At 43.3% G+C, this 17975-nt stretch overlaps 3 protein-coding genes across 3 annotated transcripts in view; 2 read left to right on the top strand and 1 right to left on the bottom strand.

Moving 5' to 3' along the window:
• The window catches only part of CARHSP1 (calcium regulated heat stable protein 1), a 37403-nt gene extending 31688 nt beyond the window's left edge, over positions 1-5715 (top strand). Inside the window, exon 4 of the mRNA XM_075767978.1 lies at positions 3910-5715. Within this exon, the coding sequence (XP_075624093.1) occupies positions 3910-4072 (163 nt within the window). The 3' untranslated portion in view covers positions 4073-5715. The remainder of the gene's footprint in view (positions 1-3909) is intronic.
• A 1175-nt stretch (positions 5716-6890) lies between these two features.
• Positions 6891-14698, bottom strand: PMM2 (phosphomannomutase 2). The gene is made up of 8 exons (XM_075767976.1): positions 14572-14698; positions 14107-14218; positions 13056-13132; positions 12095-12186; positions 11308-11407; positions 10566-10641; positions 9319-9434; positions 6891-7708 (listed from the first exon to the last, which is right to left on the bottom strand). Exons 1-8 carry the CDS (start codon positions 14638-14640, stop codon positions 7604-7606), a joined length of 747 nt encoding a protein of 248 aa, XP_075624091.1. The 5' UTR covers positions 14641-14698; the 3' UTR covers positions 6891-7603.
• TMEM186 (transmembrane protein 186) lies at positions 14665-17438 on the top strand. The gene is made up of 2 exons (XM_075767977.1): positions 14665-14789; positions 15778-17438. The coding sequence occupies exons 1-2, from the start codon at positions 14787-14789 to the stop codon at positions 16513-16515; spliced, it is 741 nt and encodes a 246-aa protein (XP_075624092.1). The 5' UTR covers positions 14665-14786; the 3' UTR covers positions 16516-17438.
• The last annotated feature ends 537 nt before the right edge of the window (positions 17439-17975 follow it).

The following is a 17975-nucleotide window of genomic DNA, read 5'->3' as shown; positions in this document are numbered from 1 at the left end:
CTCTTATAGTGTCAGTTTGGATAAGGAAAGAAACCAAGAAAGGATCTGATGTTGTCAGCATAGTGCTCGATCCTGTAAGAGGTGCTTTCTAGTGGAGAAAAGTGTACCTTTCTGGGTAATGCTTAGGGCTATGCAGATTTTGGGGCCAATGTGATCTGTTTAGAAGATGGAACAGGAGTAATTAACCTCATGATTTTAGTGTAAGAACTTTGGGTCAGCAAATGTTTTGTTTTTCTCCTGTGCAGACCAGGGGCTGTAGACAGTACTCCAAGCAGTTATCTGTAAGTGCTGTGGGATGCAGTAGCTCTGGGTGATAGCTAAGAGTGTGTCCTCCAGTCTGGGTCAGTCCCTTTGCTGCTTCTCTCCCTGACTGCAGCCTGTCATACGTTAGGCATACTATTTCTGTGTGTGTCCTGATTGACTTATTCTTAATTTCTTGAAAAAACAGGACCACTTTGGTTACCAGTACACTTACAACCTCTTTCTTACCAGAACTCATCCTGGTATATTTTCATACTTCAATTTTAAACCAAGCTTACCCCAGTAAAATTCTCATCTTTTTTAGTACTCAAGCTGTACTTCTTCCTCACTTGAATTTGAAGTTCAAGTGATAACTAATTTATCTCTGTTTTTCAGGAGCTTAAAACACTGCCTTTGTGTATTGGCACATCTTTGGTGCTTCAGGAGATGGTGTGAATTCACTCTCCTTCTACATTAAGCATACCTACTGATATCTTCTGTAGAATTCAAATGTTTATTTCACTAACTGCATCTCATCCTGTTTTACAGGAGCTTTTAAAGAATATGTAAGGTTCCTGTTTGTTAAAAAACCCCCTTTCAGCCAAACATGAGATCCCTTCCTGGGCAGGGCATCCGTTTCATTTGATGCCTGCAAAGCGGTGACTCTGAGTTCACTGTGCGAGTTCATCCTATGTGCAGGAATCAAAGGCAATACCTGGGGCTGTGGAGTGGGTGGCTGTAATGTCAAGAGGAGATGCTGTGTTAGTTCCAGCCTCACGTAACTGCTCTACCTGTGCTCCCTGAAACACTGTCTGCATCCTGTCCCAGTGCTCGAGGCCACATGAAGAAATGTGTTTCATTATGGCTTGTTCCAGTGGCTCAGCTGTACTTGAGTCAGCGTAGACTTTCTGCTTCGGCTCGTATTGTCTGTGTTCATTACATCTGAGCTGGGAACTGTTTCTGCTCACAGTATTTTGTTAGTCTTGTGTTCCTTTGTACAGATAAAATGTCTGTGCTGTATTGTCTTCCTCTGAAAGATGCTACCTTGCTCAGGTGGGAACTGGCATCCTGCATAGGTTGCATTGTGAGTAGTAACATTGCTCGTGGCAATGTGGTTTTAACTTAATAGCAACAATTTTTTTGGCAACAAAGGATCATTCAGGAGATTCAAGTGGGAAAGATGTGGCTTGACCCTCTCTTGTGTGTCTTCTTGGGGCTTCGTGTCCACTTGTCAGCCTCTGAGACAGTATAAGTAGCATCTTCTCATCCTTGCTTGAAATCCTCTGTTTCAAAGTCAGGGTAAGCTGCAGAGAATTTGGTGGCAAATTCCTTTGGCAATAAGAAAGGTAAACTAATCTCTTCACCTGAAAGGACAGTAAGTATTTGGTGTGAAAACCCATTCACACCTGAAGAAATCTTAAACCTGTTAGACATGGGGGGAGAGGAGGTACAAATTAAGGCAATAACTGAAGAGGGTAGCTACAGCAAGAGTCTAGATGTGGGACCTTGAACATAGTCTGTCCAGTGTGATACAGGGCTGGGCTGACAGTTGGCCTGGAGACTTTGGAAGTACATAAAGGTCAGTTGGATCAGCCTGCATGCTGTCAGGTCTGATGAAGGAGACTTTATCTTGACTCTTCTATAAATATTTTTTCTGCCTTCAATTTACCGCCATTTTCCCAGGCACTGCTCTGAAGAGTTCAGCTAAGGACGTGCCCTCTTGTCTGATTGCTGTGGTCACGGGCAGCTCTGGAGTAGGGGTTTAGCCTAGGGAAGTAAAGTCTGAAGGACATGTGTTTCAAGCCACAGGCCTTGGGAATGCCTTCAACTCCTTGTAGCAGGTTTTAGATCTGTATTTGGATATGGGAGCATTTTCAATATCATTTTCAATGACTTTTCTTCTGAATTTCCCATGGGAGAAGTTATAATTTATGGGTCAGTTTTAGCTTCCCCTGTACATGCCTGCTTACCCCGCCTCATCCCTGAGTACAGGCTGCTTCTGCTCAGCCCAGCCCGATGCCCCAGCTCCCTGAGCAGCAGTCACTTCTGCTCAGAGGGGAGCTGAAGCCGAGGCAGCCCTTAAAGGAGGAAGGGCAGGGGAGAGGCGGTGCAGGAGATGAAGCTGAAGCAGTTTTGCAGAACTGTGGGGAGAAGCAAAATCTGATGTGAAGTCACAACTTGCAGTAAGGGCCGATGTATTTACCTCCTATTAGTCCTGCCAGTCTTTCCTACAATAGAAAAGCTGTAACGATAATGGGTCACAAGATGAGAGTGGATACGAAAGGCACTGCTAAAATCTTAGATCCCTGCAATTAACAGAAACATTTGTGGGGTAAAATTCGTGGGTGGTGTGAGTATGCTCCTAGCATGCTTTCAGTGAAGGCAAATAACAAACCCAATGGTGTGTGCTGAATTTCTGACCTAGAAGACTTTTTTTTTTTTTCCCCTGAACCCAAATCTCACCCCCAGTGTAATATGAGTACACAAGCAAGTCATACCAATTAGGCATCCAGTAGAATTTATAATGAGTGTTTATCTGTTCACAAATATAAATGCTGCTGAGAAACACTGAAAAAAATTCCTCAAACAACAAGAAATCTAGAACCTAGGTTGTCAGAGAAGGGGAACCTGAGCATGGGTTTGTGTAAGTATATTTAAAGAAAGGTGAAGTAGCATCCTTTCAACTGTCAGAGAATCGTGGCAATGCAGGTTGGAAGGCATCTCTGCCTGTCTTCATTGGCACATGCTGGGATTTTTATTAAAAAGCTCTGATCTTGAACGCAGTGGTAGAGGTGAGGAAGGCTGTTACACTTTGCAGTTCTCCGTTTCGTCAGTACGTTGTTCTGAACAGGTGACAACTCTTTTGCCATTCCTCACTGTTCCCAGGTAAGGACTTGCAAATGCACGGTGTGAGTCCTCCAGCACCCCACGTCATCGTGCTGGTAGAGGCTAGGTAGGAGTCAGCGACTCTTGAAAATCTTCCTAAGTGCCAGATGCTGCAGGGGAGTTTCTGCAGTGTAATGCATCAGGGTCACAGAACTCCATCTTTTCACAGCAAGTAATTTTGAAGTATTCCACACTGTGTTTTACTTGAGTGCCCCCCCCCCCCCTTTTTTTTTTTTTCCCCTCAGATGAACTATGTTATGGTGGAGTAAGCTAAAGGTAAAATCAATGACTGGCATGGTACAATCCTTCTTTAAAAAAATAAAGAAGGGGAAAAAAAAAAAGCTTCAAAAGCGTGAGAGAAGGGAACACAAAAAAGATCAACTTCCTATAGTTTAAAAAACCAAACCCCCAAAGGAGGTGCTGAGCAGTGTCAGCCCTGCCCTCTAGTGCTGCCAGTGAGTAAGAGGTTCTTGTATGGTTCACAGCAACGTTGTCCAAGGCGGTACGCAGCTGACTATATTTTAAGGTGTATTAGAGTGTGGGATTTTTTGTGTTTGTTTTTGTTTGTTTGTTTTAGGCTAGTAATGGTGTTTATAGTGTTTTCATAAGATTTTGCTGCAAGACAACCAAAATCAACCTCAAGCTTTAGTGGATGATGTATTCTATAAAAACCTGAAGTATCTAGAGCACCTAAGATAATCAGTATGATAAAAATTTAAATAAGCTGCAAAAGGTTAGGAGAGTTTATGTGACTTATGATTAACTGAAGCTTCCCTTCCACAGTATCGAAGGCGAGTATGTTCCTGTGGCAGGCGATGAGGTCACCTACAAGATGTGCACCATCCCTCCGAAGAATGAGAAGCTTCAGGCGGTGGAAGTGGTGATTACCCATCTAGCTCCTGGAACCAAGCACGAGACCTGGTCAGGGCACGTCATCAGCTCCTGAGGCATCCCGAAGGGAGCGTGTCTGCTGCCTGCATGGTCACTGCTCAACAACTGGTTGCAGGGGACCTGTCCTAAGAATATTCTACATATTGTGTGGGAGGAAATACTGCATTGTCAATAAAGCAGAAGCAGGCCAACATTACCATTTTTACAGCTGGGCTGAAAAAAAGAAAAAAAAAAAGGCAATTCAAATGCTAATGAAAAAAAATCTGATGTAATGTGTTTACAAAAAACGTATTTTAAAGAGACCTAGTTTGTGTGCTTGGTGGAAGGAAGGAGGTTTGGTTTTTCTTTTATCTTGTGAACTGATTCCAGGAAATGCCCAGGGGAATAATTGGGGAGAGGTTTGAAGGAGAGCTCTTCTAGCGCAGACGGCCGTAGCAGAGGCACAACTCCAAGGCCCTGGAGGTGCGAGAGCACTGTGTTCTCTTGAGCTGCTCTTCTGTAGGGGCTGGAATACACTCATTGCTGGTAACAGTGCTGGAATGCCTTCGCTTGAGAGAGGGAGAGAGAGGTGTTCATTGCTGTGATTTGTTTTCCTCATGGAAGCAAGCTCACAAATGGAGCAGCTGCCGCCGGGTGGAAAATTTCCATCTGGTGGTTATGCTCTGATGGCCAAGGCTGGGTGCCCTTCAGATGCACTGTTTGCAAACGGCATGTCTGCATATATGTGAAATTTTGTGGATTTAAAGCCTGGATTGTTTGTGAATTTACTTAGGTGCCTTGATGGTTGATTAGCAACAGATTTTATAGGCCAGTATTAAAAAACAAACTAACAAAAAACCCAAACCAAAATTTAAAAAAATTGCTTCAAGGTAAGTGGTAGAAAGCTGTAGAGTAGTGGATACTTCATAGCCTGTGTGTCTGAATTTAGACAAAGCTGAAGATTACCTTCTTGACTGCATATAGTTGAATGTCTGCCGTGGTAGTTCACTGGGCAGGCAGAGTAACTGTACTTCTGAAAAGCAAGTTCTATGCTGTTCAGATGACTGTGTATAAAATACTGCGTGAGTTACTTAATAGGCTCAGCTGTCTGGGTGAAGTAGATTCTGCAGCTCTTTCCCTGGAAAACTTGCTTGGTAGGATGTGATATGGTCACCCTTGCCCTGACTCTTCTCTGCCTGCAAGATTTTGTGTAGTTGTAGTGCAACTAAATTAGTTTTGTTCCTGTTTGCCTTCCACGTATTTTTTTTTTTTCCCCCTCAAATGAAGCATTTTTCTCTATTATGTTCCTAACAGTGGATTTTTATTGACTTTGCAAATAAAAAAAAAATAAAAAAGATGGCATGATACTCTTCTGTTAGTTGTGTGAAACAGTATAACTTCAGTTGCCTATTTGCAGTTTTACCAATAGGGACTTGCTGTCATGAAATGTCTTAAGACTCTTTCGCAGATGATCTGTTCCGAGGTCTGGCCTGGGGGGAGCACAGATGTATGGAGGTTAGTAACTGCTGTGATAGCTTGTTTTACCTTAGCTGCACCTGTGTTACACAATCGTGTACAATAATGACCAGCCTGTAGCAGAGTTTTGGGGGTTTGTTTATTTTTTATTAACCATAAGACTTAGTAGTGGTGGATTTAACGCTTGTTGGAATATCACACACTGCTTCCTTTACAATAAATGCGACCATTATAATGCTTTAACGTATGTCTTCTGTCTGCTCTCTGTGTAGTTGGTGTTGAAGATGATTAGCATTAAAGACAGAGGAGAATGCAGGTGCCTGCATGTGCATCAGTATTACGATATTTAAAATTTTTCATAAAGGTTGTAATATCAACTAACTGGCATTACCAGAACAATTAGGGAGTAATTTAGTAAGTTTTCTAGCTGCTTAATAGGTTAATGTATAATACGTACTACTATTTCTGTAAATACATTAATTCTCATTATATAACATTTAATATTAGCTATTATTTATATTAACACATAGCAGAGGTAGCAGGGAGGGATAGCATAGCCTGCTCATTTCAGCTGAAACTTGGGGGAGGAGAGCCAGAATATTTCAAAAGGGGCTCCCAAGACAGAGCAGCCAGTATTCAAAAAAATGCCGCGGCAAAGCTTTAGTCAGGCATTGGGGGACAGGACCCAAGCGGGTGCTGCTGAAGGCAGGATTGTGCATGCCCTGTATTTAAACTCGTGCTAGAGAAAGAAAGGTGGAAGCAAGGGACTGGGCATTGTGGGTTGCTTTGTTTTGTTGTCTGTTTCTTCTCCCTCCAGAGAGACAGACTGTTTGCTTCTCATGTGTTGGCTTGAGAGGCAGAAGATAAACCTTAGCTATCAGCAATGGCTACATGAGACTGACTAGCAAGCTAAGGTTTAAGATTTGAATGTATGCAGGTATGTGCACATAGATGATTGTGTGGAGGCTGACAATGAATCTGGGTTTGGTCCTGCACAGGATGTTTTGCATAGGTAATTTTCTGCAAATATAGGAAACAAGCACGCATTAAGTAACCAAATAATCAGATACATTGTGTAAGTGTACACACAAAGCAGCAGCTATTAAAATCTGGCTGTCTTCTTTAAAGAGCCTTCACGCGCTACAGGTGCTGGTCCAAACTCTGCTCCCTTTCAAATGGTTGAGGCTGAATTACCCTATAGAAGTGGGCGCATGAGAAGGGCATTAGACTAGATAGTTCTGATGCGTGACGGCATCACAGCTCCCCCTCCTTTATTGTAAGCCATTCTGGGGATTTTGGTTTATACACAAAGATTGTATTCTCCCCTTTTTTACCGTGGAAGGTATCATCACATAAACTTGGGATTGGAAAGATTCAAGTCTATCATTTCTTTGTGCAGATAGGCACCATACAACAGGTTTGCTTTACATATTTTATTTGCCAAAATGACAAATTGAAATAGATTTTATTCTCCTTTACTAAATTAAACCGTTCATACACAAGATTACTTTCCTAATGCCAGATAAGAAAAGTCATATTAACAGTTACACTGATTGTCATACTTAAAACTTGAATTTGAATAGAAACGTTTTTCTGGTACTAAAATCTCATCTACCCTTCTGTCTTACCAGGAAAATCACAAATGTAATTTTGCTACTATGCTCAAGTTGTTTTAATATTTTTTTTTTATTTTTTAGATTTAAAAAGTCTGTAAAAAGCATAGGTACTGTTAACTGTACTGTGCGTTGGCACCGCAATTGTACTGAGGAGGTAACTTTAGCACCAGCCGGTCCAGCCTTTCCAGGGTGGTGGACTTGACGCACCTTCTGACCATGCAGTGGAACATGTGTGAGGTCAGGGGCTTCTGGCTCAGTTCTACTCTCCCACCCCCAGAAAGAAATAAAACCTGCTTCTTTTACTCATCTTCCAGTTTTAAACAAGAGAATACTTATAATTCATGTCTTCATATCATAAGGTAGTATACAAAAAAACCCCTCTAAAATGTTCACCTTTTAAATAGCAGCTTCCCTTCTGTAATGACTGACCAATTACAAAAAACCATACAGAATGAAGATGTTTTGAGTTATTAAGCTGTCTTAACCATTTTTTAAGTGTCAGTTCTAAAAGTATTTTACTTAAAAAATAGCTCTTCACAGATTCTTCTTGTGTCCTGTGGGGATGTGACGCTGTGGCCCTCTGTTCTGGAGTCTTTGAAAATTTCATAGTCATTCCCTCCCTGAAAACAGAAGAGGAAAACAGCAGAAGAGGATTTCATGTTATTTAGCTCAATGTATAGTCACAGTCTTGGGGTGGAAAAAGGACACATAAAGGAAAGTCTGAAGAGAAGTGAGATGATAACATAAGTCATGTCTGAGATGGCTTCCAGAAAGCTAAAACACTGGAGAAATTTTTGAGATTTTTTTGCATAATGTGTTTGTAGCACACCTGTGCTGAAACACCTGCTGACCACCACAAACACTTGTGTGAGAACTTCCTGACCTGCATGTTAGAATTGGGAATGAAAGAGTAGAACTCCCAGTATAAGTTTAGCCATATTTTTAGTTTGGTATAGCAACCCAGTATTGACTTTTAAAAATTGTTTGCTTGTTAATATTAAGGTGTAAAGCTTGTTACAGAATGTTACACCAGCACATAGTATTTGTAACTTATTTGCATTATCCTCTTACTTCCAACTTGGTTTCCTTTGCTTTTAGTTAAATCATTGTTAACACTGTTGATCCTTCGCTATTGCGGTTCTGTTTTGGCCTTGCCAGCTACTGGTCTGATGAGATATTTGTAACTGGTCTCTAATCACAGGAGAGCGATGAAAAGATCCTTTCACAGCTGGCTCAGGGAACAAGGGCACTGTCACCTGCACGAGCAGAGATCCCTGAAAGCCGCAGCTTTGTGTGCTACAGGAAGTGGTACCTAATTTTTGTATGTATGTTGTTTGCCACACTGCTTTCCACTGAGTCAGCAGCAACTCCTGCTAATTCAAAACAACTCTGAAAATGCTGCACTGCCAGTTACAGGGTTTAAAATCAACTGTCCGTAAACTCTCTGCCAGAGGGACAGGTGATTACTTTTGCAGCTGGTGTCAAGGGGGATAGAACTCCCTGTCATTTAAAGCTTGTCTTTTTCTTATAAAGCTTGGCCTTTTAAAGTTTATAAAACTATAAAGTTCTTTGTAATTTATAAGAATTTATTTACTATTATAAAACTAAGTCTTTTCTTATAAAACTTAGCCTGACACTGTCCCTTGGCCATGCTCAGACAGCCTTAATTTCATTCACGTCCTTGTGCTTGCTGTTGCCCTCGCTAGCTCTAGTCAGGTCTCTGCTCAGTGTTTTCAAAAGCCTCTGAATCACCCTGCAGTTGTTTAGCTTTCCCCAATGATTAGGGACAGGGATTATATATGATTTCAGTTCCTCACTGCGGAGACAGAGTGGTTAGCAAAGGAACAATATTAAATTCAATGGAAAATAAATACATTTAATAATCACCAGCCAACAAGAAGCATCTATCTACACTACACAAACAGTATAATGAGTTTTATATAACCGTGTCACCTAGGTTTTTAACATAATTATAGAAGTTCAATTTAAAAACATATTCCGGTATTGTCTGTCAAGAACACTGCATTCACTTCAGAAAAGTGAAGAAAAATCTATGCTCACAGCTATCTCCGAGCATTATACTGACTAGTAACGAACAGCCAGTTAACGTGGACATGTGTTCACATTTATATTCTGATTTCAGTTCTTGTCAGGCATAAGGCATTTGGTTAGAACCTACAGTGCTTGTGGTTTAAAACAGAAGCTCTGAAGAATAAAACAATGTACTCACTGGCATAGTCTTATCTCCAAAGAAATAAACGGTCTCGTATCCATCTTCGGCAATGATTCCTAAGCAGTACCTCTTATCCCAGCCATCTGGGAACACATCGAAGCTTATCTGGCCTCCTAGGATAGACACATTTAAGAACACATTTCTGAGTGGGGAGTAAGCAAGGAAAAATTAAACCTGCTAAGATTTTTGGTAGAGGGAGCTTTGCAGAAGTCACAGAAACGTTCTGAGACCCTGGAGTTAAGTCTTACAAGTAGAGAAAGTATTTTATTAGGGTATCAGTTATTACAATTGTGATTTACAGATTATTCTTTACCCATTAAACAAATGTGACAGTCTTAGCATGTTCCCAAACACTGACTGCTCTCCAAACTGAACCTTTTTAAAAAAAGTTACATTTAGTTTCTTTCTAAAAGTAAGAAGATTACGTGGATCAACACAGCCATTGGTGTATGGTACAGCCATAAAGTCTTTTGCAAAAGGCTTTCTAAAGCTTTCAGAATAGAAAAAGAAGAAAAATCAGCCTTTTTAACACAGCCTAACAGGACAGCAGCTGTTACAGTTCCAAATCCATGGACTTTACCAATACATAAAAGCATGATTTCCAGTTGAAGCAGGTGTCAAAAAAAGTATTTACAATGTGCTTTAGGAGCTATATTGCAGTTAATTTCTGCCTTAGGGGTTAAGTACCACAGCACTAATGGCAACCATACTTCTTTATAATTCTGAAAAATTATAAAAGGCCAGAATGTGGTAATATATTGGGGGAGAAGGAACAAAATAGGCATGGAAAATTAATTCCCCCTTATTATCACTTTTCTCTTTAAACTTGCACTTGTTTTTAGATTTTCTTCCCTTCTTCCCACACAATAAAGCTACAGAACTGAAGAACCAAGGGCTACTGGAACAGCACTGATGTAGTATTTCTGATCAAAACTGATTCACAGAAACAACTCTGACTAATCAGAAGCATGTAATATGTTTCAAAATGAGCAGAATCAGTCACACAACTGACATTAAAAGACAATGAACTGATGACAAGCAATGAAGTTCTCTTTGATGATGGATTTCAATTAAAATGTACCAAACGAAAGCCTAAGAGAGAAAAGAGACTGAGTCTTGCATGCAATGCCTGCAACCACCCCCAGAGAGATAACTGTCACACAAATGAGATGTCATAGCCATAAGATGTTACTTAAGTGAAATTTAAATTAAATGTTTTAAATGAAATTATTTTAATGTGATACCTATAGAAAACGTGAGGCCTTTTCCTGCAAATTCTCTTCGTAAATCAGCTACAAATTTCTCTCTTATATGTTCCTTCTGTTAAAAAACCCAAACAAAACCAACTATCAGTTACATGCTATGTTAATTCATCAATAAAAAGATAACTCAAAAAAGCACCCCAAAAATATCCAAAGTTCTGAGTACCAGGACTAGTGTGATAGAGCTACATTTATTATTACTGAAAGCATGCTGAGAGTATTTCCACTTTAATCTGTCACCAACTTGTAAAAAAGAGAGCAAAACTTCACACACATGCTGTGATATTTGCTGTTCTATCTGAAAATCTTAGAATACTAAGGAAGTATGCTTCAACTCCTGGTAAAATTCAGTTTTACAAATGGGGAGACTGAGACATAGGAAGAGTCTCAAAACTGGTAATGAGCTTCTGATACTATATACTTCAAAAAAAAGGGTGTTTTCAGAATGCCTTGGGGCTCAGCTATCTTTCAGCATCCAGTCACAGGCAAAGAAATACCAGCCAAACCCACCTCTTCTGCAAGCAATCATTGTTAACTATTGCAACAAAACCCACCCTATCCTGTATTTCCTGAAGTCTGAACTAAGAAGTTTGTTAAACCACATGGACAGGATTAAAATGAGAAAAAAAAATTGCACAAAGTATAAAAGCTTTTTAAAAATCATAACCTGGCCATAACTGCCTCTTCCAGAAGAGTTGGATATTTTTCAAGAGTTGTAACTCACTTTATCAAGTTCATAGAACTCAACTCGTTCTTCCTGGCTGCAGCTTCTTCCAATGGGGGACACATTTAACATCCCGTTTCGGAACTCAATGAAAGTGCCTCTGAAAAAAGAATTGATTAGAGACAGCAAATAGATGAGAGATTGCTCAAAATACTGAATAGCACAAAGAACTTTCATTTAATTCTGAAGACAATGGGAATCGGATGTCTCCTTCAGCCTCACTGTACACACAAAAACCAACACGTAGGAACCAATACCTCTGGTATCAATAAGTCTTTTGCATGTTTCTTTCTATCTGGCAACCTCAACATCATCCTTACTGACTTTTAAAAAGTATGATTTGGTTTTAAAAGTATGACGAGAGCATCCTGTCAACCTGATTCTCAGACTCTGACAGGCCAGTCTGTCAGATTTGGGGTGAAGTGGCGGTGTTTCTAGCTAGCCTCATGTTTGGTATGCATTAATGTCTTGAGCAGCTGCACCTTCACTCATCACACAGAACGGATCCTGCTGCATGCTTCTAATCTCTGGAAAACATTATGCTGCTGAATTCCAAACATGTCAAGGAAATACTCCTACAAAATTGAACTTCCTTCCCTCTTAAATAAAAATAGTCAGTATTTCAAATGCTGTGTTGCAGTTGGGAGCTTGTCTTTATATGCATGGATTGAGCTCTGTTTCACGTATACAGTGTTCCTAAACCACAAATCACTCATTTTTTGATGAAAAGCTTGCTTTATATATTGATGGAAGATACGGTGACACTGAGTTGCGTGTATGCACATACCTTTTCTTTGGCAGTTTAATCTTTGCAATATAACTCAGGCAGTAGTTGATTAGATCTTGAAGTATGTCCTCACCCAGGTGACCCTGAATGTTCTAACAAAACAAATACCATTCAACCAAGGCTCCAGAATTTGAGCTTCTAAAACCAAGTTGCATGGAAAACATAGACATTGGATAATTGGGCACAATCAATAGCACAAAGAAACATGCCTGCAGTAAGTAACTCTCAAGTTGATGCACACACAGTACTAACTAAAGACTCTCATTTGTCTTGTTTACTTTTGTGGTTTTTAAACCACTAATACTAAACTGTCATTTAACATGCTCCCGACAAGTACCTGCTTTAGAAGGAAACAGTGTGGGCCAAAGACAGCAGACCTAAGCAGATGCTGCAGTTAACGTCTGCTGCAGCCAAGTATGAAGAAATGGAGATCGTTACTGCAGTAAACGGGAAACCACTGCTCAAGTCAGCAGTTTCAGCCAGGATCTCTTTTAAACTTTTCATCTCCATTACTTATGTTGAGCCAATGAAGGTGATTAGGGTATCTAGGATCAGTTGTATTAATTTGGTGTATTTACTTTCTAGCTCATGCAACATACCAGAATGTGCACTCTGAATTAACGCTAAAAAGTGGCTACAAGAGATCTACAAGAAACCTTCTGAACCCCAAGGCCCAACAGACATCGGCTATGAAATTCCATCACACCTGCAGGCGCAGAGGGCTTGGCCACCTTTCCTGAGGTGAAAGGCTGTTCCAGGGTTTTCACTGTTCCCACTCGATCAGACACTCCAGACTCCAACAGCTTTTGGTTTTGAGAATACCCCAAAGAATAAAGCTTAAGGTGCAGATTGTCATTACACGATCAGAGTGACAAATGAATGATCTGTGGACTCCACTGCAGCAACAAAGCTGCAAAGTCTTATTTAGAAAATTTCACTTTACTGGAAATTTCACACTTACCTGCTTGCTCAAGAACTTCCCATCTTTGTATGCTACAAGACCATTTTCTGGAAAAACGTAGTCAAATTTTTCAACCACTACAACCAAACAAAATGACAGTAACTTATAATTTCCCCCTGTATGTTTGATGCAGAATTGTCTTACATAATAAATAGGTTAAAATACAGCAAACCTTAGATCGTAAAGCATGAAAGATTCAGCAGCATAACATCGAGCACAAGATCAAAACCACTCATTTCTCTCCAAGATTAACACCTCAAATCACATGAAGTCTTTCAATTATTAAAAACCTGTATTTTTGCTTAAAGGCTCATCCTCTCCTGCAAACACCTCTCTTTGCATTAAATATAAGGAAGTGACTGAACACTTCAAATATACTACAAAAACCTGGCACACAGCCTTGCTAGAGGGCAGATCAAACACTACTATTTTATGTTTGTTTTCTCAATGTTACTAATCTACAGTAGATGTCCAGGAGTTGTGAGAATCTCGCTACAGTGCTAGATGAGATGGTGTACTGGGGACCACCGTAAGCCAAACAAATTCTGAGTTATTTGGGCATTACAGAAGGCTACCGGTGGCATCAGTTAAGTAAAGGCCATTAAAGAGAGTCTTTTGTACAGAACGGGAAATGCCTCTCAAAGGACTAACGCGAGTCCATCTCTGCGTTGTGGCCCCAAGTGAGCAGTCAGATCCTTCAGGGATGGGCTGGACAGCTGAGCAGCCCGCACAGGTATGCGTTACTGTGTTCTGTAATTCCGTTTTAAAAAGACAACGTCAAAATGCCTTCCTCGGGTACTGTCACGACGTCAGGATTTCACTACTAGCAACTACCCCCGACAAGGCACTGAGACACCTGTAAAATGCAAACAGGCTGCAGGTCCCTACGCCTGTCCGTAGCTTCGCACGGATTGAGCGCAACAGCACAAAACCAGGAAAAAAGTTAAAAGCAAGGGAGGGGGAGAATGACTTGGGTTTAACCTACACCTAACCTTCACAACTTCCTCGTCAGCCATGCAGTGCAAGGGATTGCATCAGCCGCTGTCCTTACCGTCATCGCCCAGCTGCTCCTTAATCTTTTCAAAATCTGAACCACCCACGACTCCAACTTTAACCTTCTGACGCAACTTCTGCAGAAACGCGGCCATCTCTGCCGTGATTTTCTGGGATCCAAAACAGAAGATGTGTCAGCATTCTTACCGTCAGAGCAGCCATGATCAAACCCAGCGATACTGGGCCGGCCTTTGAGAAAAAGGATCTTATTTTCTTTTGCCTTCAACGGCAAAGTAAGCCTGCACGTGAAGCACACGGGGACGGGTGCAGAGAGCGGTGTGCCTGCACACTCCGTGCCCCGAGGGCTACCAGCCCTCCAGCAAGGCCCGGTGTCCGCTCAGCGCGGACCGCTCCCCGTGCCAGACCCGGGCTGGCTGCACGAACGACACCCCCCCCCCCCGCCCCGGGCCGGAAGCCCAGCCCGCGGAGAGCCGCGCCTCAGCCGGTCCCGGCCCGGACTCGCCTGCCGCGGGGCGGTGAGGGTGCCGTCCACGTCGAAGAGGCAGAGCGCGGCGGGCCGCGGCGGCGCCATGGCGCCCTGACGGGGCAGCGGAACCGAGCCGCGCGCTCCTGCCGCGGGGGACGCCGGGAGGCGGCAGGCACCGCCCCTTCCCGCCCTGCCGCGCCGAGCCTGGGTGCTGCGGCCGGGCCGCGCGCTCCGACGGCGGTGCCGTGGCGATGGTAAGCGGAGGGACTCTGCCGCCGGGCAGCGGTCGGGTCGGGTCCGGTCCCCTCCCCTCCCCTCTCCCCCGAGGCTCAGCGCGGGGTGAGCCCGTGAGGCGGCGGCAGCACGTCTGGGCCGCCAGCGGCCTCGGTGTGGAGCGGGAGGCGTCCGCGCGCGGCGCCTCAAGGCCGGGTAACGGCCCCGGGGGAGGGTGGCGCGCGGCGCCTCACGGCCGGGTAACGGCCCCGGAGCGGACAGGCCGCCCCGCCGGAGCGCCGTGCTGGCGGAGGAGGGCCGCGGGCCGGGAGGGCGCCGGGGAAGCGGCGTCTGGGCTCGCCGCGTTGGCGTGCCCGCGCGTCTGCCGTTGGCCGCCCCGGGGGGCGGGTTCTGGGGCGACGGCGGCCCTCGGCCCGGGTCTGCCGCCGGGCTGTCCGCTTAGTTACGCGTCCGTGTGGCGGCAGGAACGGCTGCGTGTGTGCGGCAGCTCGGGGGCAGGTCCCTCCCGCTCTTTTATCTTCTGTGGTCCTGCACGTTCCTACTGCCTAGTCCCTCCTCGGTGTTCCTCACGCTCTCCTCCCCTTTATCGTGCTTAGGCCGCTTGTTTCCGTTTCCCTAAAGTTATTATTTGAGTGGTTAGGTAACATTTCGCCGGTTTCGCTGGCTAGCAGCCCCAGGTCCTCTCACCCTCTTTGCCTAGAAGCAACCCGTAGTGCTGGTGCTTTCACTTGGATGTTGCTCAAGAAAAGAGGCAGGCAGGGGACACTGTAAGGTTGGGTTTGATACGCCGAGTTTGCTGTCAGCTGTGTTATCAGAAATATCTTCCCTCTTCGTCTGCAGGGAGGGATGCAAGCGCAAATAACTGGTTTTAAGTGTAAGGTTACAGTGAGCTGGGGCGGGGAGGCTCAGGCTTACTGTCTTCAGGGCCTAAGGAACAGATGCTGAGCTAAGTGTGGCTCTGTTATAAAGATGACTCAAATGATGACCTGTGGGAATATTTCCTTGCAGGCTAGGCTCTGCAGATTTAGGACTAAAGTCTGCGTGGCACCATCCTTTGGGAGATGGCTACAAAATGAGCTCTGGACAAGGTCATGGAGAAGGGAAGATGCTTGCCCACCCTGGTGTTTTGGTACACAGGAGCGTATGCAGTCACAAACCTGGCGAGTTAATGCTGTTAATGGTTATCTTGGGAGACAGCGAGAGCCATCTCTGTGTCTGTACCATTCAGCCCCTGCTGCTGCGGTCCAACAGAAGGCTGTGGATGGGAAAAGAGAGGAGTTCAGACTGGTCTACAGGTTTCCGGGGATTAAGTACTGCAGGGTGCTGTCCAGACTGAAGCTGTTACAGACTGCCACCACCATGGTCATACTGCCTCCCATCTGCTACCTCTATCTGCAAGACCAGGTTTCTCAGAATATCCTCTTGTATACAACTGGTGTTGCGCTCTTTGCTGGTGCAATGTTGTATGGTATGAGCTACTTTTTCAGACGAATTATTGGATTAATCTACTTAAATGAAACTGGCTGTACTGTCAAAGTGGCCCACTTGACGTTTTGGGGAAGACGGAATGATATTTATTGTCCCATAGAGACAGTGATGACTCTGGATGAAGCTGGAGATAGCAAGGGGGAGCTACTTCTCCAGTTCAAACGGTATAACAGTACAGATGTTTTATATTTTACAGTTAAGTTTGGACAGATTATAGACAGACAGAAGTTTACCCAAATATTTGGAGAACTTAAGTGATACAGCAACTAATTTCCAGTGATTTTCCTTGTTGCATGTTCATTGTGCTTATTCTTCTGTGAAGTTTAATTACTTTACCAAACTGACATACTTCTGTCACTTTCCCATGCAGAGCCTGCTGGTAAGTGCACTCAGTGTAGAAAGTAAAAACGGTGAAGAAAAACCCCTGGATTAAATGTCTTTGCAAGTTTGTGCAAGGTGCAAGTAGTATCTCTTCTATGTTGGATGCGGTGATGTGTGTGGTGCACTGTCACCAGCAGCCCTAAGTCTAAACCATCCTGCTTGGAACATGCAGCAGGAGGCCGAGTTACCAGTGCTGCCCCGATTGTTTCGGCTGGCCTCAGATTGCTTTGGAACCGGAAAAACAGGAGGAAAAAAAAAAAGTGAAATGCAGTAACTCTGCGAGAGCATCCTCACTTTAAACTCATTGTTTCTTTTAGCAAATTTTAGGTTGACTGGGAAGCCTCTTGAAGTTAAAACCTGTCTCAGGTATAAGTAATGCTGGCTGTCAGAGATACCTCCACTTCATCAATACATGAGTGTGTAACTGGGAAGGGCAGTACGGAATGGTGTGTAAGGTGTGCGGGTCTCTTGGCCAGGTCTTCCAGGCTGTGAGCATACCCACGCAAAACAAGGTATGTGGACAGTTCAGCTGTCGGGGTAGGTTACAGACTGGGACAGAATGTCAGGAGCCTCTTGTAGAAACTGCTTTTCCCTTGGAATAAAGGAAAAACATACCTCAGCTATGATGCTGCGAGTTGCAGGGACAGTCTGTGATCCTTTGTTCAGTTTGGATCCTAATCATCTTTTTAATTTGGAACTACTTGTCCTTCTCTGCGTTTATTTGTGTTTGTTCTGTATGTATGTAATCAATGCTGTAACACTTGAGTTGCAAAATCTTCAGTAAATGTTACCAAAAATTATCTTAGACTATGTGAATTAGGTGGTCTGCTGTGAAGATTACTGTATAGCTTGGGACACAAGTCATCTATATCCCTTGACGTGTTTACTGATTTGGTCATATTTTTACATCTGTAACTTTCCACTCCCTACTCCCCCAAAAAGAAAAGAAAAAAGGTAAGACACCTAAAAGCTATGTTGAATGAAGGCTAAAAACATGTCTGCTTGTATTCTGTTGAACTTGCAGGGTCAATCACTTCAGCACCTGTGTCCATGAAGGACAGTGTTCTTATTCTCTGGTGGTAGTGTGGTTCCTCCTTTTCCAAACCCAAAACCTCAGTAGCAAGGAAGAGCAGGATTTAAACCTGAGAAAGAATCAAACCTGATCACTTGTAACATGTACAACTTTATTTGAATTGTCAGAACGTTAACTCCTTACAGCTCGTCTAGCTGTTACTTGATACAGTGGCATATAAACTGACCCTCCAACAGAGAAACTTGCCGTATTCTTTTCCGCTTCCTCACACGTATCGAAACCTCTGTCTCTGGGTGGATCAGGT

The sequence above is a fragment of the Balearica regulorum genome, chromosome 15, assembly GCF_011004875.1.
Source record: "Balearica regulorum gibbericeps isolate bBalReg1 chromosome 15, bBalReg1.pri, whole genome shotgun sequence".
Taxonomy (NCBI): domain Eukaryota; kingdom Metazoa; phylum Chordata; class Aves; order Gruiformes; family Gruidae; genus Balearica; species Balearica regulorum.
This window is presented reverse-complemented; position numbering and strand designations above follow the sequence as displayed.

What these genes read in the sequence shown, in the direction of transcription:
- PMM2 (XM_075767976.1), bottom strand. Translation starts at nt 14,640, where the DNA reads ATGGCGCCGCCGCGGCCCGCCGCGCTCTGCCTCTTCGACGTGGACGGC. An exon ending in AGTTCTATGAACTTGATAAA is followed by an intron (nt 10,642 to 11,307) that starts GTGAGTTACAAC and finishes GTTTTTTAACAG; the next exon opens with AAGGAACATATAAGAGAGAA. An exon ending in AGGCCTCACGTTTTCTATAG is followed by an intron (nt 9,435 to 10,565) that starts GTATCACATTAA and finishes TGTCTATCCTAG; the next exon opens with GAGGCCAGATAAGCTTCGAT.